The sequence below is a fragment of the Eschrichtius robustus genome, chromosome 12 (assembly GCF_028021215.1).
Source record: "Eschrichtius robustus isolate mEscRob2 chromosome 12, mEscRob2.pri, whole genome shotgun sequence".
In the NCBI taxonomy this organism is placed as follows: Eukaryota; Metazoa; Chordata; class Mammalia; order Artiodactyla; family Eschrichtiidae; genus Eschrichtius; species Eschrichtius robustus.
Window position 1 is genome coordinate 56,534,229 of NC_090835.1, and position 25,088 is coordinate 56,559,316.

The 25,088-nt window shown below is 36.5% G+C and overlaps 1 protein-coding gene across 1 annotated transcript in view; it reads right to left on the reverse strand.

Annotated features, from left to right (window-relative positions):
* ZCWPW2 (zinc finger CW-type and PWWP domain containing 2) overlaps positions 1-25,088 on the reverse strand; it is a 139,336-nt gene that overhangs the window by 30,653 nt on the left and 83,595 nt on the right. Inside the window, exon 4 of the mRNA XM_068558330.1 lies at positions 15,084-15,198. Within this exon, the coding sequence (XP_068414431.1) occupies positions 15,084-15,198 (115 nt within the window). The remainder of the gene's footprint in view (positions 1-15,083; positions 15,199-25,088) is intronic.

Genomic DNA, 25,088 nt, shown 5'->3' on the forward strand with positions numbered 1-25,088 from the left:
AAATAATAAAAAAGAAACACTAGAGATCAAAACACTGTAACAGAAACGAAGAATGCCTTTGATGGGCTCATCAGTAGACTGGACACAGCTGAGAAAGGACTCTGACTTTGAGGATACATCAATTGAAACTTCTAAAACTGATAAAGCAAAGAGAAAAAAGACTGAAAAAAAAAAAAACTGAACAGAATACCCAAGATCTATGGGACAACTACGAAAGTGTAACATGCGTGTAATGGGAATACCAGAAGGAAAAGAGAGAAAGGGACAGAAGAAATGTCTGAATTAATAATGACTGACAATTTCCCAAAATTAATGTCAGACACCAAACCATAGCCCCAGGAAGCTCAGAGAACACCAAGCAGGACAAATGCCAATAAAAACTACACTTAGGCATGTCCTATTTAAACTGCAGAAAATCAAAAATAAAGAAAATTCTTGAAAGAAGCCAGAGAGGGGAAATTCTTATCTTTGCTCCTTACCTATAAAGGAGGGAAGATAAGAATTTCATCCAATTCCTTTCAGAAACCATGCAAGCAAGAGGAGAGTGGCGTGAAATATTTAAAGTGTTGAGAGAAAAACCCCACAAAATTAGAATTCTGTACCCTGTAAAATTATTCTTCAAAACTAAAGGAATATACAAATTGTGAGACAAAGAAAAATTGAGGGAACTTATTGCTAGAAGTCCTGCCTTACAAGAAATGTTAAAAGAGAGATAGAGGGACTTCCCTGGTGGTGCAGTGGTTAAGAATCTGCCTGCCAGTGCAGGGGACAAGGGTTCGAGCCCTGGTCTGGGAAGATCCCACATGCCGCGGAGCAACAAAGCCCATACACCACAACTACTGAGCCTGCACTCTAGAGCCTGTGTGCCTAGAGCCCGTGCTCTGCAACAAGAGAAGTCACTGCAATGAGAAGCCCATGCACCACAACAGAGAGGAGCTCCCGTGCACCGCAACTAGAGAAAGCCCATGAGCAGAAATGAAGACCCAACACAGCCAAAAATAAATAAATAAAAATAAATAAATCTATAAAAAAAATTATAAAAGAGAGATAGAAAATGGTATAAACCAGAAATTTGGATCTACATAAAGGAAAAGCAGCAGAGAATGACTAAGTAAAGGTAAAAACTTTTATTTTTCTCATTCTTAATGTATCTAACAGAAAATACTTTGTTCAAAATGATAGCAACAATATATTCAATTATATATATTGTGTGTGTGTGTGTGTGCGTGTGTGTGTATGTATGAAATGAACGACAACGATACAACAGACAGAAGAGGAATCAGGAAATTTTTGTTAATATAAGGTACATTCATTACTCATGAAGTTATAAAGTGTTATTTGAAAGTGGACTTGGATAACTGTAAATGAATATTGCAAACTGTAGGAAAACCACTAGAAAAATTAAAAAGAAAGTATAATTGATATGCTAAGAAAGGAGAGAAAACAGAATTATATGAAGTGCTCTACAAAAGGCAGAGCAGACTATAGACTACTTCATTTAACAACAGCAGATACACATTCTTCTCAAGCTTGCTTGGAACATTCACCATGATAGACTACATTCTGGGCCATAAAACATACCTTAAAAAGTTAAAGAAATAGATATCATATAGGGTTGGCCAAAAAGTTCGCTCGGGTTTTTCCGTAAGATGTTTCAGAAAAACCCGAACTTTTTGACCAATCCAATCCAATAATCTGCTCTCATATCACAACGGAATAAAAGTAGAAATCAAAAACAGAAGGATAACTGGAAGATCCCCAAATACTTGGAGCTTTAACAACACATTTCTAAATAACATATGGGTCAAAAAAAATCTCAAAAGAAATTTTAAAATATTTTGAATGAGAGGAAAAAATAAATATGGCTTATCAAAATTTGTGAGATACAGTGAAAGCAGTGTTTAGAGGGGAATTTATAGCATTAAATGCATATATTATGAAAGACCAGAGATCTAAAACCAGTATGCCAAGCTTCCACCTTAGGAAGCTAGAAAAAGAAGAGCCAGTTAAATCTAAAGTAAACATGAGAAAAGAAATAAAAATTAGAGGAGAAACAAATGAAATTGGAAACAGGAAATCAAAAGAGAATATTAATAAAACCAAAAGCTGTTTCTTTGAAAAATCAATAAAATCAGTAAGCCTCTAGCCAGGCTAACTAAGAAAAGAAAAGAGAAAACATAAATACTAGTTTCAAAAAATGAAAGAGGGGGCATCACTACAGTTCCCATGGACTTTAAAAGGATAATAAATAAATGTTATGAATAACTCCATGCCCACAAATTTGATAACCTAGATGAAATCGACAAATTCCTTGAAAAACACAATCTACCAAAAGTCACACAGGAGAAATAGACTATCTGAAGAGCCTGTGTCTGTTTAAAAATTGAATCAATACAATAAACTTCCAAAACAGAAAGCATCAAGCCCAGGTGAGTTCTCTGGTGAATTCTATCAAACGTTTAAGGAAGAAACTATACCCATTCTCTATAAACTCTTTCAGAAGATAGAAGCGAACAGAATACTTTCTAATTCATTCAATGAAGCCAGTATTACCTGAAATACCCAAACCAAATAAAGACATTACATGAAAACTACAGAGCAATCAATATTTCTCATGAACATAGATGTAAAAATCCTCAACAAAATATTAGCAAACCAAATCCACCAATGTATAAAAAAGAATTACACACCACAATCAAGTGGGATTTATTCCAGGTATACAAGGCTGGTTCGGCATTCAAAATCAATTAAAGTAATCCATGACATCAATAGGCTAAAGAAGAAAAGTCACATGATCATATCAATAGAAGCAGATAGAGCACTTGACAAAATCCAACACCCATTCATGATAAAAACTCACAACAAACTAGGAATAGAGGGAAACTTCCTCAATTTGAGGAGAATCTACAAAAAATCTACAGCTAACATCATCCTTAATGGTGAGAAATGCAAAGCTTTCCCACTAAGATCAGGAGCAAGTCAAAGACATTTCCTCCTCACCACTCTTTTCAATATTGTATTGGAACTCCCAACTAATGCAATAGGACAATAAAAGATACAAATTGAGAAGAAATAAATAAAACTATCTTTGTTTGCAGATAACATGATCATCTAAGTAGAAAATCCAAAAGAATCAAGGAAAATACTCCTGGAAGAAATAAGTGATTAGAGCAAAGTTGCAGGATACAAGGTTAATATTAACACAAAAGTCAACTGTTTTCCTATTTACCAGCAATGAACAAGTGGAATTTGAAATTGAAAACACATTACCATTTATGTAGACACCCCCCAAAATGAAATACTTAGCCATAAATCTAGCAAAATATGGACAAGATCTATACCAGGGAAGCTATAAAACTCTGATGAAAAATGAAAGAAGATCTAAATAAATGGAGAGATAGTCCATGTTCATGGATAGGAAAACTCAATATTGTCAAGATCTCTGTTCTTCCAAACTTGATCTATAGATTCAATGCAATCTCAATCAAAATCTCAAGTTATTTTGCAGATATCAAGCTGATTCTAAAGCTTTTATGGAGAGACAAAGACCCAGAAAAGCTAACACAATATTGAAGAACAGCAAAGTTGAAGAACTGATCCCACCTGACTTCAAGACTTACTAAAAAGCTACAATGATCAAGACAGTATAATATTGGGAAAAGAATAAAAATAGATCAATGGAACAGAATACAGAGCCCAGAAACAGACCCAACAAATACAGTCAACTGATCTTTGACAAAGGAGCAAAGACAATATAATGGAGAAAAGCTAATGTTTTCAACAAATGATGTCGGAATAACTAAATATCCACATGGCGTGCACACACACACACATACACACATACAAGAATCTAGACACAGACCTTACACCTTTCACAAAAATTAACTCAAAACAGACCACACATCTAAATGTAAAATGCAAAACTATAAAACTCCTAGAGAGTAACATAGGAGAAAATCTAGATGATTTTGGACATGCTGATGACTCTTTAGATATAATACCAAAGGCAAGATGCATGAAAGAAATAACTGATAAGCTGGATTTCATTAAAATTAAAAACTTCTATTCTACAAAGAACACTCTCAAGAGAATAAGACAATCCAGAGTGAAAGAAAATATTTACAAAATACGTATCTGATAAAGGACTGCTATTCAAAATATACAAAAAATCTTAAAACTCAACAATAAGAAAATGAACAACTGGATTACAAAATGAGCAATAAACAGACACCTCACAAAAGAAGATTCAAAGGTGGCAAATAAGTATATGAAAGGATATTCATCATCATATGTCACTAGAGAACTGCAATTAAAACAATAAGATACCTCTACACACCTATTAGAATGGCCCACACCAAGGATGTGGAGCAACAGGAATTCTCATTTATTGCTGGTGGGAATGCAAAATGGTACAGCCACTTTGGAAGATACTTTGACAGTTTCTTACACTAAACATATTCTTACTATGTAATCCAGCAATTGCACTCCCTAGTATTTGCTCATTTACTCAAGTGAGCTGAAAACTTATGCCTACACAAAATCCTGCACACGGATGTTTACAGCAGCTTTATTAATAATTGCCAAAACATGGAAACAACCAGGATATCCTTCAGTGCATGAATGGATAAATGAACTGTGGTACATACAAACAATGGAATATAATTCAGTGCTTAAAAAAGAGCTATAAAGATACGGGGAAACATAAATGCATATTACTAAGTGAAAGAAGCCAATGTGAAAAGCTACATACCATATGATTCCAACTATGTCACATTCCAGAAAAGGCAAAACTATGGTGACAGTAAAAAGAACAGTAGAGGAGTCAAGATGGTGGAATAGGAGGACATGGAATTCGTCGCTCCTCACAAGTACCTCAAGAATACACCTACAAATGGAACAATTCTCACAGAGCACCTGCTGAACATGAGCGGAAGACTTCAGACACCTAAAAGGACAAGAAAAATCCCCTCAACAACCGGGTAGGACAAAAGAAAGAAGAAAAAAAGAAAAGAGGAATCAAAAAAGGGACCAGCAGCCCTGGCGGAAAGCTGAAGGTGAGGGGAGGTTCCCACACTCAGAAAAACTCCCTCATGGTGGGGAAATCAGCTGGGACAGAAAAGGAACTTCGGGGGATCAAAGGAGAATGCAGTGGATGGTTTGTGGAAGACAGGACAAAGTAAGAACTGCATGCATGATCTACACCACAGCTCTGTGCATTCCAGTCTGAGTCATGAGTCGCCAGTTGCAAAGGGGGGCTGGGTGCTGGAAAGTGGGATTTGGAGCATGGACCCAGGGAGGGGACAGCTGTTGGCTGTGAAAAGATAGCCAGAAGGGACAGGAGTAAGGAGCTCCACAACCAGGAAAGTCTGCGGAAAAAGCTTGGGACACCACAGAAGCAAGGCCTATTGTTGAGTGGTGTGCAAGGGGCAGAGCCGCCATTACAACCCCTTTCCCCACCCACCAGCTTCTTCAGCCTCCGGGGGCACTGGGAGGGGCTCCCATCTAAGTGGGCCTGCCTGCCCCTCGGGCCAGGGTCTCCTTCGCCCGTGTGGGTTCTGGGGCCTGAGCGCTGCCCATCCCAAAGCCTCCTTGGGAATCAGCCCTGGGCACCCCTGCCTGGGACAACAGTCTGCCGATGCTGGCGGGGGTTGAGTGCTAAAGTGAGGGGTTGGTAGAACTGATATGGGGAGAGGAGCACTGTTGGCTGTGCAGATACAGCAGAGGGGACAGGAGTGAGGGGATGCATGGCCAGGAATGCCCCTAGAAGAAGTATGGCCTGCCTGGAAAGAAAGCGAGGCACCATAGTTGACAGGCACGTGGGGGGCAGGGCTGCCACCGCCCCCACACATCAGTGCCTGCCTCTGTGGGCACTGGGAGGGATTCCCACCAGAACGAGTGTGCCACAGTCTGTTGCAACTGCCTGCTGGTCCACGCCACTGCAGGCAACTCACGCACAACCCAATTGTAGCTGTCGTACCCCTCCCCAGCCTGAGTGAGTAAGTGTGCCTAAAGCAGCCGCTGCTTTTGCTCCCTCTTGCCTGGGCAAGGAACAGACACCTAAGGGTGGCCCACATGCAGAGGTGGGGCCAAAACCAAAGCTGAGTCCCAGGGGTGGTGTGACTACGGAAGAGGAATGAAAATCTCTCTGTGCAGATACACAAGCTGTGGATTAAATCCCGGAGAACGGCTTGGTATCCTGCATCTGTGGAATACCTGAATAGACGAGTGTTCCCACAATTGAGACCAATCTAGCCTTCGTAGCAGTGGACTTTAGGGGCAAGTACACGTGGGAGTTGGGCCAGGTCAGAGTCTGAGCTGGCCCCACAGTGCCCAAAGCAGGTCCAGACCTACCTAGAAGTACTGGAAGGCCTCCTGGGGAGGTGGGGGATGGCTCTGGCTCACGGTGGGAGCAAGGACACTGACAGAGGAGGCCCCAGGAAAATATTATTATTAGTTATTCTTTTCTTCTTTGCTTCGTTTTGTTCAGTTGTTGGTATTGTTGCTTTTATTATTCTTTATCTTTTTATTATTTTTCTTTTTTTAATATATATTTTTTACTTTTCTATTTTTACTTCACTTGTTTGCTGTTTTGTGGTTTATCTTGTTTTTGGTTTTTTTTAATTTTTGATTGTTTTTAATGTGTATATTTTATGTTTTCTTTGCTTCTTTTGTTGTTTGTTTGCTTTCTGTTTTTGTTTCATTTTTCATTTTTGTTAGTTTAGTCCTTATTGACTGTTCTCATTTTTAAATTCTTTTGTCTGTTCTCTTGTTTTATTTATTTATTTATTTATTTATTCTGTGTCTGTGTGTTGCTGCTGTTTCTTTGCTGTTGCTTTTGGTATTTGTCTTGGGTTTTGTTTGTCTGTTTGCTTTCTTTTTCTTTTCTTTTCTTTCTTTTCTCTCTGGCTGCAATGTGCAGCTTGCAGGCTCTTGGTTCCCTGGCCAGGGGTTGGGCCTGGGCCTTTTGGGTGGGAGTGCCAAGTCCAGGATGCTGGACCACCAGAGAATTCCCGGGCCCAGGGAAGATTAATCGGCATGTGCACTCCTGGAGGTATCCATATCAACACCAAGAGCTGGCCCCACACAACTGCCTGCAGGATCCAGTGCTGGACACCTCACAACAAACAACCAGCAAGACAGGAACACAGCCCCACCCATCAGCAGACAGGCTGCCTAAAGTCGTAGTAAGCTCACAAACACCCAAAACACCACCTGACATGGCCCTGCCCTTCAGAGGGAAAAGATTCAGCTTCACCCACCAGAGAGCAGGCAGCAGTCCCTTCCACGAGGAAGCCTACATGAGCCCCCAGACCAACCTCACTCATGAGGCGGCAGACAGCAGACGCAAAAGGAATTACAACCCTGCAGCCTGCAGAAAGAGACCATAAACACAGTAGGTTAGACAACATGAGATGACAGAGAAATATGTTGCAGATGAAGGAGCAAAGTAAAATCCTACAAGACCAAATAAATGAAGAGGAAATAGGCAATCTACCTGACAAAGAATTCAGGGTAATGAAAGTAAAGATGATCCAAGATCTTGGAAACAGAATGGAGGCATAGATCCAGAAAATACAAGAAATGTTTAACAAGGACTTAGAAGAACTAAAGAACAAAAAGTGACATACAATACAATAACTGAAATGAAAAATACACTAGAAGGAATCAAGAGCAGAATAACTGAGGCAGAAGAATGGATAAGTGAGCTGGAAGATAGAATGGTGGAAATAACTGCCGAGGAGCAGAATAAAGAAAAAAGAATGAAAAGAAATGAGGACAGTCTCAGAGACCTCTGGGGCAACATTAAACACACCAACATTCGAATTATTGGGGTCCAGAAGAAGAAGAGAAAGGGAAAGGGCCTGGGAAGATATTTGAAGAGATTATAGTTAAAAACTTCCCTAACATAGGAAAGGAAACAGTCAATCAAATCCAGGAAGTGCAGACAGCCCTATACAGGATAAACCCAAGTAGAAACATGCCAAGACATATATTAATCAAACTAACAAAAATTAAATACACAGAAAAAAATACTAAAAGCATCAAGGAAAAATCAACAAATAACCTACAAGGGGATCCCCATAAGGTTATCAGCTGATTTTTCAGCAGAAACTCTGCAGGCCAGAAAGGAGTGGCAGGAGGACATATTTAAAGTGATGAAAGGGAAAAACCTACAACCAAGGTTACTCTACCCAGCAAAGATCTCATTCAGATTTGACAGAGAAATCAAAAGCTTTACAGACAAGCAAAAACTCAGAGAATTCAGCACCACCAAATCAGCTTTACAACAAATGCTAAAGGAACTTCTCTAGGCAGGAAACACAAGAGAAGGAAAAGACCTACAATAACAAACCCAAAATAATTAAGAAAATAACAGGAACATACATATTGATAATTACCTTAAATGTAAATGGATTAAATACTCCAACCAAAAGACACAGACTAGCTGAATGGATACAAAAACAAGACCCGTATATATGCTGTCTAAAAGAGACCCACTTCAGACCTAGGGACACATACAGACTGAAAGTGAGGGGATGGAAAAAGTTATTCCATGCAAATTGGAATCAAAAGAAAGCTGGAATAGCAATACTCATATCAGACAAAATAGACTTTAAAATAAAGACTATGACAAGAGACAACGATCATATGACTATTACAATCATAACGATCAAGGGATCAATCCAAGAAGAAGATATCACAATTGTAAACATTTATGCACCTTAACATAGGAGCACTTGAATACATAAGACAAATGCTAACAGCCTTAAAAGAGGAAATTGACAGTAACACAATAAGAGTGGGGGACATTAACACCCCACTTACACCAATGGACAGGTCATCCAGGCAGAAAATAAATAAGGTAACACAAGCTGTAAATGACACAATAGATCAAATAGACTTAATTGATATTTATAGGACATTCCACCAGAAAGCGGAAGAATACACTTTCTTCTCAAGTGCTTATGGAACATTCTCCAGGATAGATGGACATCTTGGGTCACAAATCAAGCCTCGGTAAGTTTTAGAAAATTGAAATTGTATTAAGCATCTTTTCCAACCACAACGCTATGAGATTAGAAATAAATTACAGGGAAAAAACTGTGAAAAATATAAAAACATGGAGGCTAAACAATACGCTACTAAATAACCAAGAGATCACTGAAGAAATCAAAGAGGAAATCACAGAGAAACAAATGACAGTGAAAACACAATGACCCAAAACGTTTGGGATGCAGCAAAATCAGTTCTAAGAGGGAAGTTTATAGCAATACATTCCTACCTCAAAAAATAAGAAAAATTTCAAATAAACAACCTAACCTTACACCTAAAGCAACTAAAGAAAGAAGACCAAACAAAACCCAAAGACAGTAGAAGGAAAGAAATCATAAAGGTCAGAGCAGAAATAAATGAAATAGAAATGAAGACAATAAGAGCAAAGATCAATAAAACTAAAAGCTGGTTCTTTGAAAAGATAAACAAAATCGATAAACCTTTAGCAGACTCATCAAGAAAAAAGGGAGAGGACTTAAGTCAATAAAATTAGAAATGAAAAAGAAGTTACAACTGACATCACAGAAATACAAAGGATCATAAGAGACTACTTCAAGCAATTATATGCCAATAAAATGGACAACCTGTAAGAAATGGACAAATTCTTAGAAAAGTACAACCTTCCAAGGCTGAAACAGGAAGAAATAGAAAATATGAACTGACCAATCAGAAGTAATGAAATTGAAACTGTGATTAAAATCTTCCAGTGAGTAAAAGTCCAGGACCAGATGGCTTCCCAGGTGAATTCTATCAAACATTTAGAGAAGAGCTAACACCTATCCTTCTCAAACTCATCCAAAAAATTGCAGAGGGTGGAATATTCCCAAACTCATTCTACGAGGCCACCATCACCCGGATACCAAAACCAGACAAAGATACTACAAAAAAAGACAACAACAAGCCAATATCACTGATGAACATAGTTGCAAAAATCCTCAACAAAATACTAGCAAACAGAATCCAACAACACATTAAAAGGATCATACACCATGATCAAGTAGGATTTATCCTAGAGATGCAAGGATTCTTCAATATATGCATATCAATCAATCTGATACTCCATATTAACAAATTGAAGAATAAAAACATATGATCATCTCAATAGATAATCCAACACACATTTATGATAAAAACTCTCCAGAAAGTGGGCATAGAGGGAACCCAGATCAACATAATAAAGGCCATATATGACAAACCCACAGCAAACATTATTCTCAATGGTGAAAAACTGAAAGCATTTCCTCTAAGATCAGTAACAAGACAAGGGTGTCCACTCTCGCCATTATTATTCAACATAGTTTTGGAAGTCCTAGCCACGGCAATCAGAAAAGAAAAAGAAATAAAAGGAATCCAAATTGGAAAAGAAGAAGTACAACTGTCACTGTTTGCAGATGACATGATACTATACACAGAAAATTCTAAAGATACCACCAGAAAAGTACTAGAGCTAATCAATGAATTTAGTAAAGTTGCAGGATACAAAATTAATACACAGAAATTTCTTACATTCTTGTACACTAACAGCAAAAGATCAGAAAGAGAAATTAAGGAAACAATCCCATTTACCACTGCACCAAAAAGAATAAAATACCTAGGAATAAATCTACCTAAGGAAGCAAAAACCTGTATGCAGAAAACTATAAGAAACTGATGAAAGAATTCAAAGGCAACACAAACAGATGGAGAGCTATATCATGTCCTTGAATTAGAAGAATCAATATTGTGAAAATGACTATACTTCCCAAAGCAATCTTGAAATTCAATGCAATCCCTACCAAATTGCCCATGGCATTTTTCACAGAACTAGAACAGAAAATTTTAAGATTTGTATGGAAACACAAAAGACCCTAAATAGCCAAAGCAATCTTGAGAAAGAAAAATGGAGCAGGAGGAATCAGGCTCCCTGACTTTAGACTATACTACAAAGCTACAGTAATCAAGACAGTATGGTACTGGCACAAAAATAGAAGATCAATGGAACAGGATAGAAAGCCCAGAGATAAACCCATGCACCTATGGTCACCTAAGGTATGACAAAGGAGGCAAGAATGGAGAAAAGACAGCCTCTTCAATAAGTGGTGCTAGGAAAACTGGACAGCTACATGTAAAAGAATGAAAATAGAACACTCCCTAACACCACACACAAAAATAAACTCAAAATGGATTAAAGACCTAAATGTAAGGTCAGACACTATAAAACTCTTAGAGGAAAACGTAGACAGAACATTCTTTGACATAAATTGCAGCAAGATCTTCTTTGAACCACCTCCTAGAGTAATGAAAATAAAAAATGAAAAAACAACCAAAAATAAACAAATGGGACCTAATGAAACTTAAAAGGTTTTGCGCAGCAAAGGAAACCATGAACAAGACAAAAAGACAACCCTCAGAATGGGAGAAAATATTTGCAAGTGAAGCAACTGACAAAGGATTAATCTCTAAAATATCCAAGCAGCACATAGACCTCAATATCAAAAAAACAAGCAACCCAATCCAAAAATGGGCAGAAGACCTAAATAGACATTTCTCCAAAGAAGACATACAGATGGCCAAGAAGCACATGAAAAGATGCTCAACATCACTAATTATTAGAGAAATACACATCAAAACTACAATGAGGTATCACCTCACACCGGTCAGAATGGCCATCATCAAAAAATCTACAAACAATAAATGCTGGAGAGGGTGTGGAGAAAAGGGAACCCTCCTATGCTGTTGATGGGAATGTAAATTGATACAGCCACTATGGAGAACAGTATGGAGGTTCCTTAAAAAACCAAAAATGGAACTACCATATGACCCATCAATCCCACCACTGGGCATATACCCAGAGAAAACCATAATTCAAAAAGACACATGCACCTCAATGTTCACTGCAGCACTATCTACCATAGTCAGGACATGGAAGCAACCTAAATGCCCATCAACAGAGGAATGGATAAAGAAGATGTGGTACATATATAAAATAGAATATTACTCAGCCATAAAAAGGAATGAAATTGGGTCATTTGTAGAGATGTGGATAGACCTAGAGAGTATCATACAGAGTGAAGTCAGAAAGAGAAAAACAAATATCGTGTATTAGCACGTATATGTGGAATCTAGAAAAATGGTATAGATGATCTTATTTGCAAAGCAGAAATAGAGATACAGAAGTAGAGAACAAATGTATGGATACCAAGGGGGAAAGGGTGGTGTGTGTGGAAGGAATGGGTAGACTGGGATTGATCATAGACACTACTGATACCATGTATAAAATAGACAACAAATGAGAACATAATGTATAGCACAGGGAACTCTACTTTATGCTCTGTGGTGACCTAAATGGGAAGGAAATCCAAAAAAGAGGGGATATATGTATACGCATAGCTGATTCATTTTGCTGTACAGTAGAAACTAACACAACATTGTAAAGCAACTATACTCCAATAAAAATAAATTTGGAAAAAAAAAAAAAAAAGGACAGTAGTTGCTAGTCAGAGGGGTAGGGATTGGGCTGGGAGAGGAATGAACAGGTGGAACACAGGGGATTTTTAGAACAATGAAACAATTCTGTATGATACTAAAGTGGTAGATTCATGTCACTGCATATATTTGTCAAAACCCATAGACTGTCCAACACCAAAAGTGAACCCTAATGTAAACTATGGACTTTGGGTTATAATGATGTGTCAGTGTTGGTCCATAGATTGTAGCAAATGAACCACTGTGGTGCAGGATGTTGACAGTGAATGATGTTGTGCGTGTGTAGGGCAGGGGGTATATGGGAACTCTGTACTTTCTGCTTAATTTTGTTATGAACCTAAAAGTGCTCTAAAAAATTAGTATATTTAGAAATAAATAATTCTGAGAAACAAAGATAGAGATAAGGACATCTACTCTAAAATGTAGAATATATAAAAAATATTCATCCTACAAATAATACAAAATCCTAAGGCTAAATTATGAAGAGACTATATGAGTAATACCCTATTCATTTAAAAAATACAACTGAAAATAAAAAATAATGAATTTCCTAAATAAGAAGAAGTTTTCTAGACCCAACAGAAGAATCACTGATTTGGAGTAATAGTTAATACAACAAAAACACAGTAACCAAATCATGTGTATAGGACATGGAATTTTGTTATACTATGACTGGGTCTATACTTATGTATCATTGACTGACCCTGTAGATTTCAACAATGAAACAATTGCATCAAACATAATAGTGGGCCAATTTCTCCAGGGCAGGAAGAATTTAGGCCAAAAAAATTAGTAGTAATTATTTCTGGGTTGGAAGAATGAATTTTGGGGGTAAAGAAATCCTCAAAGTTGCTGGAATGAAATAAATGGTTTGCCTCTAAGCAACTAACCTTTTGTAAAATATCTGAATAATGGTTAATTACCTCTCAAAACTACTTTGAATACAGTAAGAAGCTGAATACGTCCTAGAATCCACCCTGGAAGCTAAGCAGGCACAGGACTAAACTGCTTATTTTGGAGACAGTGAAGAGTGAGTATGCAGCGAGCGAGCCCCTGATGGTAAAGACTGAGCTCCTGGAAGTGTTCGTGCCCGTCAATTTGGGCTACTTCAGGCACAAAATGACAGTCCTTAGGCATATGGCTCTCTATAATCAGACCGAATTACACAAATTCTGCATGCAAAAATCATCAGACTTTCAGCTAGAAAATGGTCTGTTCCTGCAAAACCGATCAGCTATTAACCCGGCTTGAGAGTCTCTGGACAAGTAAGAATGCCAAAGGACCCAGACATAAACGCTCTGGCACACACAACAACGGCAACGGCATAGTTCCATAACTTATTGAGAAAGCAGGATATTGCTAGTGTAAAATGGCTGTAATATAATTTTCAAAAGTAACAGATTACATTACTTCAAAATATTAATGTTTAAAAAAACTAAATATTTCAAAGTTTACTCTGGTTACACAAGACAAATGTATAGCCCATGCAAAGTGTAAAACTGTATTTGTGACAGTAAAGTGAGTTCAACCTTTATGGCTAATAAACAGAGACATTATATTTTGAGCACAAGGAATAAAATCACATTTGTGGTAATAAATGTCTTTTGACCAGAGTAGTTTGCTTTTCATTCTTTTTCCACTCTTTTTAAACCTATTTATATGCTTTAAAATCGAAACTTAGGTGGCTAGGTTAACACTTAAACTTTTGTTCAAGTAAAATGTTTTTACATATAAGTTTTAAAAATATATATATTAAACTTTTTCACAGGATAAAAAATATCACTCTTACTTTAAAATTCAGTTAGCACCAAAGACCAGATCCTCCCATAGAATAATCTGTTTTAAAACTTAAGGTGGATAAAATGAGAAGGGGCCTTGTAAGATAAAAAAATTCTTATGATCACTAAGCAGAAAAAATTTTTAATATATTTGTTTATTGAAAAATCATTTCCATGCAACTATCACATTCTTTTTAGACTTAAAAATGTGTTCTACCTGCTATATGTCTTATGATCAATTCATTAAAAAAGCTATCCATAAACCATAATATTTATGATTCAAGAGAACTTTCCTTGAAAATGACTTGAAATATTATCATATTTTTTCACCTAATTAAAAAAGTTGAAGATTATTTTTCTATCTCTGCCTTGAATTTATTTAAAAATAAAACATTTGGAAAAATACTTTGTTCTGAAATAATATAGCACATCCAAGTAAAAGTGTCACTCCAGGAATATATTTTAAAGCCATGGCTTCTAATTTTGAAATACATGCTTTGAAATACACAAGAGGACCTATGTAGAAAGGCTAAGAACAAAGATAACAGAGCACTAATTAAAACACCTACATTTAAATAGAGTGCATGTTTAGTCATGGAAAATAGTTTCAGAGGGCAAAAATGCATACTATTAACCAATATAAGAATGATTTTTCATTGGACAAAGATATACTATCTTCCTATGAAAAGGAGAGAGAAATTTTTAAATGTGCAAACATATTTTGGAAAGCATGCACCTGAATAAATCCTTATTTTGAGGTGGTAAAGAATAAAAAATCACATGTACCCTGTTTTGATAGGCAGCACCTTTCCAGTCTTTGCTCATGAGAGCATCCATAGAGGAGGTATGCTTCTTGTAGTGCACTTTTATACCACTTCTTTTTATTCTTACATGTTCCTGGCTAAAGAAAGACAGAAAAATAATAAGATTCATGTTTAAGCATATAATTTTGTTTTAACATCGACTTGATTTAGCTGTTGAGCTGGAACTAAATCTAAGCATTGTACCATATATTCCTTAGATTTTGTTATCTAATTATTATTTTATTAGTATTTTAGAATATAGCAAAGTTGTGGAAATTTTGCATGTTAATAGCCAAAAGGGTCAGAGTCTTAATTCACTAAGATAATATTTTAATATGATTTATCTCATATTTAGAAAGTTACAAAAAGTTAAGACCACCAGTGTAACAAATTAGTGAATATTAATCTATTTTATCAGAATAATGTTGATTCCCTTTTAAGTAACATAGCAATGATAATGAAGTGATGAAAACTGAAAAGCCTAGTTTCTTATTGTAGTAAATAAAATTAATTCCATTCACATCTAATAAATGACTGTTTTCAGGCATAGTAAGCGCTCAATAAATGGTATTCTACTTGAATATGGTAGTTTTTCTTAAATGTTTATTTAGTTTTTTTTTTTTTAGTTCTCTTTTTATTTTTTAAACTTTTTATTTTATATTGGAGTACAGTTGATTAACAATGTTGTGTTAGTTTCAGGTGTACAACAAAGTGATTCAGTTATACATATACATGCATCTATTCTTTTTCAAATTCTTTTCCCAATTAGGTTGTTACAGAATATTGAGCAGAGTTCCCTGTGCTATACAGTTGGTCCTTGTTGGTTATCCACTTTAAATATAGCAGTGTGTACATGTCAATCCCAAACTCCCTAACTATCCCTCCCCCACACCTTCCCCCCGGTAACCATAAGTTCGTTCTCTAAGTCTGTGAATTTGTTTCTGTTTTGTAAATAAGATCATTTTTATCATTTTTTTTTTTTTAAATATAATTTGAAAAGAAAAACAGAGTCAAAGAATCTCTAGGTTAAAAATGACTATAAAAATTATCTGGCCCAGTAATTTTGCCAATGTTATTTTAGAGCTTGCCCCAAAAAGGTTTTTATAATGTTTATAAATGTTACAATTTATAAAATACATGCCACGATTTTCTTTTTGAAAACTGCACCATCAAAAAGAATACAGGTGTTACACTGCATGTGGTCCTGGACACTAATTTATTTGGCATAAAAGCAATGAAAAAAACTTATCAAACAGAAACCTAGTTTTATATACAGAATATTTAAATTTCATTTATTCAGTTATTTCTTAGGAAAAAGAAAAGACAGGTGGACACAATTCAATAAACATTAGAAAATTTAAACTAATTTAAGAATAACTAAGCTAACATTTACAGATTTAAGACATTTCTGCAACTCAAATGTTATAATGATGCTAAGAATTAATGGGCAGTGAAAAATCACCTATAAGCTGTTATAGCACTAAACAACTGAAGTCAAGGAAATTTCTTGAGGAAAACCAATGTGATACATTGCTAAAATAAACTATCAAGTTTGGGGAACTAAAAAGCATTTTTTAAACCTGTGTCTCTGAATCTTTAAGAATTTATCAGTAAGTATGTGCCACCTAGTGGTAGTAATACAATTAAACATCTTCTAAGGAACTCAAAAAGTTAAAGACTCTTGCTTTATAAAGAATTTTGAATTCCAGAATAAGGCTCAGCTATGCATTGTATTTTTTCCAACTAGTTTGTTCTTTAATTGAAGTGATTCTAAAAGTGTAGAATGTGACTCCCTATCCATCCCTAGTACTGAGCGTTTCTCCCAAAGACACCCAATATTACCAGTTTCTTTCACAGTCTTCCAGAGACACTGTATGTACCTATAGGCATTTACATCATTTAAATATCTGCTTTTACAGACTGCTATGAATTGTTACATACTTTGAGTTTTTCTATTTGCCTTTCAGATTGCTTCATTTATGGATTTATTCAACATATTCTAGACCCTTGGGATCAATCACTGAAGAAAACAGACAAAGCTTACATTCTAACCAGTGAAACAGACAATCCATAATAAGCGTAACAAATAAGTTAAGGCTACAGTTTAAGAGGTTATAAATACTATGTAATAAAGAAAAGATGAGGCAATAAAGTGGTCAGGGTAACTGTCATTGAAAAAGTGACATCTGAGCGAAGACCTAAAGGAGGTCAAGGAGTTAGCCCTGTAGATGTCCAAGGAAAGAGCACTGCAGGCGGAGAAAATAGGCTTTAAGATGGGAGAATACAAGTTTATTCAAGAGGCATCAAAGAAGGGAAGGTGGTTGTGGGTGAATGAGGAAGCGAGTGAGTAATAGGGAATGATATCCAATAAATTAACAGGGGCCAGGTCATGGAGGTCCTTGCAGGCCATTGTAGGGATTTGGGCTTTTACTCTGAGTGAAATGGGAGCCATTACAGAGTTCTGAGCAGAAGAATAACATTTGATTTGATTTAACATTTTACAACAATCACTCTGCTTGCTTTGATGAGAACAGATTATACAAAGGCAAGTGTAGATGTGGATGACTGGCTACTGCAATCATCCAGGCAAGAAATAATGGTGGTATAGATCAGGTCATAGCAGCCACTGTGGTGAAAAGTGGTAGGATTCTGGATATAATCTGAAGGTAGAGCAAAAATAATTTCTTGACCAGCTGAAGATCGGTGAAGAGAGAAAGAGAGGATGACTCTAAGGCTTTGGGACTGAGCGAGAGGAGGATGTGATTTGCCATCCACTGAGATGGGGAAGGCTGTCAAGGAAGTGAAATGGGAGGGGGGTGGAGATCAAGAGTTCAGACATGCTGAGTACGCATTATGACACCCAAGCGAAGATACCAAGTAGCAGTTTGGTAAGGGAATTCAGGAGAGAGAACTGAACTGCAGATAAAATGTAGGAAACATAGACACACACACACACACGCACACCATATTTAAAGGCAAGAATTTAGATGAGAAAACCCAAGGGAATGAGGATATAGATGTATGTATATCCAAATACGTAGTATGGCATGTACCATTATTTATTTTACAAACACCCTTGTGATGGATTTAAGTTTTTTCTAATATTTTGCAAAATGAAACAATGCTGCAATAAAATTTTTTTTTGTCTGTATGTCTCTTTACCCATGTGAAAGTGTATTGAAGCATAAATTCCTAAGATGTTGAATGACAGGTTTATACATATATTAAATTTTGGAAGCTTTTGTGAAATCACTCTTGAGTGAGGTGGTCAAAATTTACAACGCCATGAACAAATGCTTCCTCACACTCTGGAGAACACTTCCATTACCAAACTTAGATCTCTGCCAATATTTTTAAGGAAAAATTTGTATTTCCTTTTTATTATCATTTTCATTTTTTGAATTCTGTAATATGAGCAATTTTTCATATATTTTCCAGCTTTACTGAGATATAATTGACAAATAACTGTGTAAACTTAAGGAGTACGACACAATGACTTGATACACATATACACTGGGAAATGATTACCATATAGGGTTAGTTAACATATCCATTAGCTCACATTAAAACCTTTATTTGTGTGTGTGGTGAGAACATTTAAGATCTACTCTCTTAGCAACTTTCAAGTGTATAACACAGTAATTAATGTTAACTATAGTCACCGTGCTGTACATTAGTTTCCCTAGAACTTATTCATCAATTTTTCATATTTTAAAAAGCCATTTATATTTTCTTTTCTATGGAATGACTGTTCAAATCCTGTGTTAATATTTATATTGGTTGTTTTCTCATTGATTTGTAAGAGATTTTTGTATATTAAAATATGGCCCTTTGCTATATGTATTGAGAATATCTTCTCCTGTTAATACTTTATCTTTTAGTATGCTTGTATTTTCTTTTCTGTTCATTTAAACTTTTCATCCTTCTAGAACTAATTTGGATGTGAGGTGTGAGGTATAGCTTCTACCTCATTTTTTCCCAAGTAGCTAGCCATTTGTACATACATAATTTATTAAACAATACAACTTTTCTTTAATTATTTGAATACAACCTTATCATTAACTATTTTCAAGTACTTCTGGACTGTATATTGTTCTATTAATCTATCAAATAACTGTTAATATCAAACTGCTTTAACTACTAGAGTATTACTATACTTTTATATTTTATAGGTCTAACTCCCTCTTCTATGTTTTATTTTCTTACAAATGTTAGAATTTGACCCTTGAACAACACAGGTTTGAACTTTGCAGCTCCATTTATATGTGGAGTTTTTCACTAAATAGGTACTGCTGTACTACACAATCCACGGTTGGTTAAATCTGTGGGTGCAGAACAGGTGAACTTTGATGGCCACTGTGAAATTACTGCAAAGTTACAGGTGGATTTTCAACTGCAAAGGGGGTTGGCGTCCCTAACCCCCAGGTTGTTCATGGGGTCAACTGTAGGGGGGTTTTTAAGTCCTTTTTAATGGATGTGGTACATATATACAATAGAATATTACTCAGCCTTTTAAAAGAATGAAATAATGCCATTTGCAGCAACATGGATGGACCTAGAGATTATCATATTAAGTGAAGTAAGTCAGACAGAGAAAGACAAATATCATATGATATTGCTTATATGCGGAATCTTAAAAAATGATACAAACGAACTTATTTACAAAACAGAAACAGACTCACAGACTCAGAGAACAAACTTATGGTTACCGGTTGGGGAAAGCAGGGGATGACAGACTGGGAGTTTGGGATTGACATGTATACACTGCTATATATAAAATAGATAACCAACAAGGACTTACTGTATAGCACAGGGAACTCTGCTCAATACTCTGTAATAACTTAAATAGGAAAAGAATTTGAAAAAGAATAGATACATGTATATATATAACTGAATCACTCTGCTGTACACCTGAAACAACACAACACTGTTAATCAACTATACTCCAATATAAAATAAAATTTAAAAAAATAAAAATAAATAAAAATTGAGATTGCATTAAAATTAATTTAGGGAGAATGGACATCCTTCCATATTAAATCTTCCAAACCAAGAAGAGGATTATATTTTTCCATTTCCTTAAGTTTTATTTTCTGTCTCTTGGTAGCATTTAAAGTTTTATTCATATAGATCTTGTACGTGCTCCTTAAACTTACTCCAGTACATTATAAATGCTTTGTTGCTATTATAAATGCTATTTATCCCTTCATATTTTCACATTTGTTACTGCTTTAGGGTAATTTTACAACTGCCACATAACTGAATCTCCCTATTGTTTGTAACAGTTCTTCTGTTGTTTATAATAGTTTTATTTATAATAGTTTTTCCATTTGAGTTCTACAGGTTTTCCAGGTAAACAATAGTAACAAAACAAAACACAGACAAGCTTTTAAATATACCTGTTTAAGAAGGAAATCTTCAAGGCGGCTCTGTAACAGATTTCCAAGGAGCTAAAAGCTTATGAAGTCAAGGATTAAGATCAATGACTTCAGATGAGACTACAGGAAGGGCTGGGCATTCTTCAAATTCCAGTAAATTCTTTGATCCCAAGAGAGAATACCAGGGACTTTCCTAGTGATCCAGTGGTTAAGAATGCATCTTGCAATGCAGGGGACGCTGTTCTATCCCTGGTCAGGGAACTAAGATCCCACACGCTGCAGAGCAACTAAGCCTGCGTGCCGCCAACTACACAGCCCACGTGCTCTGGAGCCTGCATGTCACAACTAGAGAGCCCACGTGCTCTGGACCCTGCGCGCCACAACTAGAGAGCCTGCGTGCCCCAAGTAATGAGCCCGTGCGCTCTGGAGCCCGCGTTCACGACTAGAGAGAACCCCACGCACCACAACTAGAGAGGAGCCCCTGCTCTGCAGTGAAGAGCCCGCGTGCTGCAAAGATCCCGCGTGCCGCAACTAACACCTGACACAGCCAAAAAAATAATAATAAAATAAATAAATTTTTTTTAAAAAAGAGGGACTATCATATCTTTCATTATGTTTATATTGCTTTGGCAACTTGAGTTTTCTCAATCAGTTTTATTAAATTTAGGGTGGGGGGGGAAATAATCATCATAGAAAGAGAAGGAAGACATACAGTCTAAAAATTTGTGTGAATTTATGAGCATAAATAAGATAATTCTTGATAGATGTGCTCTTGATAGATGAATAAGCATGTAAATATTTGGAGTAAGGACGAGGTTTGAGACTAAACAGATGGTTAGGCTGGGAAAGATAGTACCTTATGTCTGAGAAAATTCCTAGCTGTATCCAAAATTGAAGTTTGTCAACTACTTTCCTACATGATCTTGTTCCAATCAAGTTATCACTGGCTGACTGAGAGCCTCAGTACCATTTTCACATTTCCTAGGGTCTGAGTAGGAAGCTGAATGTCCCTTCTCAGTAACTTCCAACTCACTGAGCGTGCTGTGTGCTATCACCATATACTAATACGAGTGGCACATTCAAAGAAAAGAATACCTATGTATTTGTCCACCCAGTAAGGCCAGTAAAAAGAAATCTGCAATCTGGCAGAAATTCATATCATCTGTTGCTTTCTATTTTAAGATTGCTTCTCCACATAAAAATTAATCAAGATATAATCATCTGGAGCTGTAGCAGGATAAGTTTCACTTCTCAAACTCAAATGTGTGAGCAATATCACATTACCTTCTCTTTGCTAAATAAAATTGAATGTGACAGCTGTTGTCCAACAAGGATAAGAAATTTGATCTTGCTCATTTTTGGGCCACCCCTTACTTTCTCTAGGTTCCTGTAAATTGGAAGGGAATACACGGTGCCCGAAGAGCGAGGACAGATCATTACTTCTCAACCCATAAGGCTTTCATGAATAACATCTTTGTTCAAGTCCCTTAAAGTCAGGTAATCGAACAGCTTCCTTGCCATGCCTGGTCCAAAGGATCCTTTCCAAGGCTGGGAACCTTGCCAGCGTGGCTTCAACCTCCTGGTGCACCTCGTGCTCTTCTTCTCCAAGGTGCTCCACTCCCCAGGGCACCGGCAGACCTCTGTCCTCTTCCATGTCTGAGGGAATCTCTTCCCTGCATAGCTGCTCCTGCCTGCCCCGTTCCCATTACTGCCCACCCTCAGGGAACTCAGGTCAAGAAGACAGGTAAGCTCTGCTTTAGATCCCAACAGAAAATGCCCCTGAGACATAAGAACACGAGAGGCCTGACCACTTTTTGGAATAAGTGAAAGGGAAAAATATAATCAAAACAAGAATTATTATCAACCAACCACCGGTATCTGGCTGGCTGTGGGGAAGGATTTCCTAGCGCATGGACTCTGCAGGTGGAGTCTTTCCTCCCCACCCCTGTGCACCCTGCTCCTTCACTCTACCTGCCTATTGCTCTCCCTTCATTTCTCCCCATGGCACTCGTCAACAACTAACATACCATATCTTTTTTTAAAAAATGTACTTGTTAACTCTGTGTCTCATCCCACTAATTTAAGTCTCGTGACAGCATTTAAATTTTGTCTGTTTTGATCACTTCAGAGCCTAGAATTGGTAGAAATAATAGGAGCTCAGTAAATATTTTGGGTATTATAAATAGACATTTTTTATTCAGGGTGGCATGGGGAAAGCCCAGACAGGAAATTGGGGATGAAACTAAAAGGCTGGGCTACAATCCTGAATTATGTTATTATCCCTAGAAAGGTAAAAGAAAAATGTATAAGCATGATGACTATCTAGCATTATAATATGGTGATATTACTTCTAAGATTATATTAAACATTTTTTATAAGAATGCAGATCTTTAAAGTACTTCATGAGCCACTGATTTATCCTATGATATTAGCGGCATTTTTTTCTTGAATAAAAAAAGTGGGCATAATTTCAAGTACTTTGAATGTTATGTAAAAAATAGTACTTAATTTTAAAACTAAATTCAATCAAATGCTTAATATGACCTATTTGGGGGGACAGTAGAGCCTCACTAAAATCCTGTAGGTACAATATAGCATTTACTATCCAAAATTATCAATTCAAATTTTGATGATATAGACATAAAAGTTAGCTGCAAATAAAAGAATTTACAATTTAGAAAATTTATCTTTCAGACATAATGTTGAACATATATTAAAAATCTGGAAAACCGGAATCATAAGTACCTAGATTGCTTTATTGGGTTTCATAAATTCATTGAAATGGCTTCAAATATTGACCATTACTTTAAGTTATTTCATTACTTTAAGTTATAATATGCCTTTAGAAACATGGGGAGATTAGTCACAGATTTCATAACCTAAAGAAATACAAAATAATTTTCCTTCGTAATGCATCTCTCCTAAATGTTTGAGGATCAACACCGCCACCTCTTATAAAGTCCTCTGCCTGGGGATTCGTGTTGACTGCTGCTATTTATACATTCAAGCTTCCAGTGCACCTCGCTGGCTCTACCCATGACACACCCTTCTAAATATTTACTATCGGGCCAAAGCTATCGTTTTCACTTAAAGCAATCCAATAGAAAGTTAATAACAAGGCTATCCTGTCTTCCTTAAATTGGATTTCTGCAACAGCAACCAGTAATCTCGACAGTAAGAACATTCCCATTCCTTTGATGCCAACTAGAAGATAGTCACAGCCACCCCTGTGCACGACACACGCCTGAGCTTCCTAACACCTGTCTCCCTTCTCACCTGCTGTCTTTAACACAGGTTCTGGATTATTTAGACAGCTCATTCAAATTATTGAACAGTTGAAGCAATAATGCTTTCGAAATCATAAATAGGAATTTGCTTACTCTAACTCAGCAGGATTTTAAGATCAAAATAACTTAGGTCCCCCGCTTCCTATACCACTAGAAAGTGTGAACCAGTTAAGTTGACCTCCCCACCCCCCAAAAAAGTTCTAGCTCTGTTTAGTCTGATCCTTTACATCAAGTTGAAAGATAATACCAAGAATGCAATGAGTACTAGGAGAGAAATTAGGCAGAAAATAAAGAATAAGAAAATGTGAGAGTCAAATCTTTACAGTGTGACTCCATTACTTGGCTTGAAACACTGGGAATTACCAATGCCAGGGCCTGAGCATACCCTGAACCTTGATGTGGGGAAGGGGAAGGAAGCCAAGCAGTTTTAGGTAAAACAGCCCCAATGGACAAATCAGAAAAATCACAGGCTACTAGATAAGCTCTTTATTAACCTAGACTTTAACATATGTTTTCTAAGTATTTTGAATATCTAAGTTCTTTTCCTACCAAGATGGATAAACAACCACTGCATGTTGATTTTAAAGAAGCCCTAGTCTAACATTTTAGGCTGGTCTGTTATCTCGACTGACATCATTTAGAAAACAATTTTTATACAACCAATACATTTGTCATTTAGTGTGTGGACCTGAAACCAGATTTTGAGAGGAGAGAAAGAAAGAGGGCTCCAGATATCACAGCAGGGAGACAATCAGTCACCACCAAAGAGAGACACTAATTAAAGGGACAGGGGAATCTAACATCACAATTTTGCTAAAGATTTGCGTGGCTTCTTTAGCACCACAAACTCATAAATACATTCATAAATTTCACAAAGTAAACATAGTAAAATAATGTATGTTTCATATATCTCTTTTTTAGCTAATTCTAGTAAACCAGAAAATAGGTATTATGGTGAGAAAATCTGCTATACAGTGGTTCTTGAGATTCACTGAGGAACTGTAGAGATTCTCAGAACACTCCCCAGTATGCAGGTTCAGGAATATATATTTTTAAAGAGCTCTGTGGGAGAACGTGATGATGAGCAAGTTTGGGAACCAAAAACAGAGTAAAACAAAAAAACAAACCCTGGCATCAGGATACCAACATTAATAATAACCAATTACTTCTAAGAGAATTACAAGGGAATGAAATAATAAATACTAGGTTTTAATGACAGCCACGAAGAGGCCTAAAATCTATGGCTGAGAATCAATGCACTAAACGTGGAGACAGCTTTCACGTCTTTGTCCAACTTTCAAAAGCCCTGGTCAAAGGTTAAGT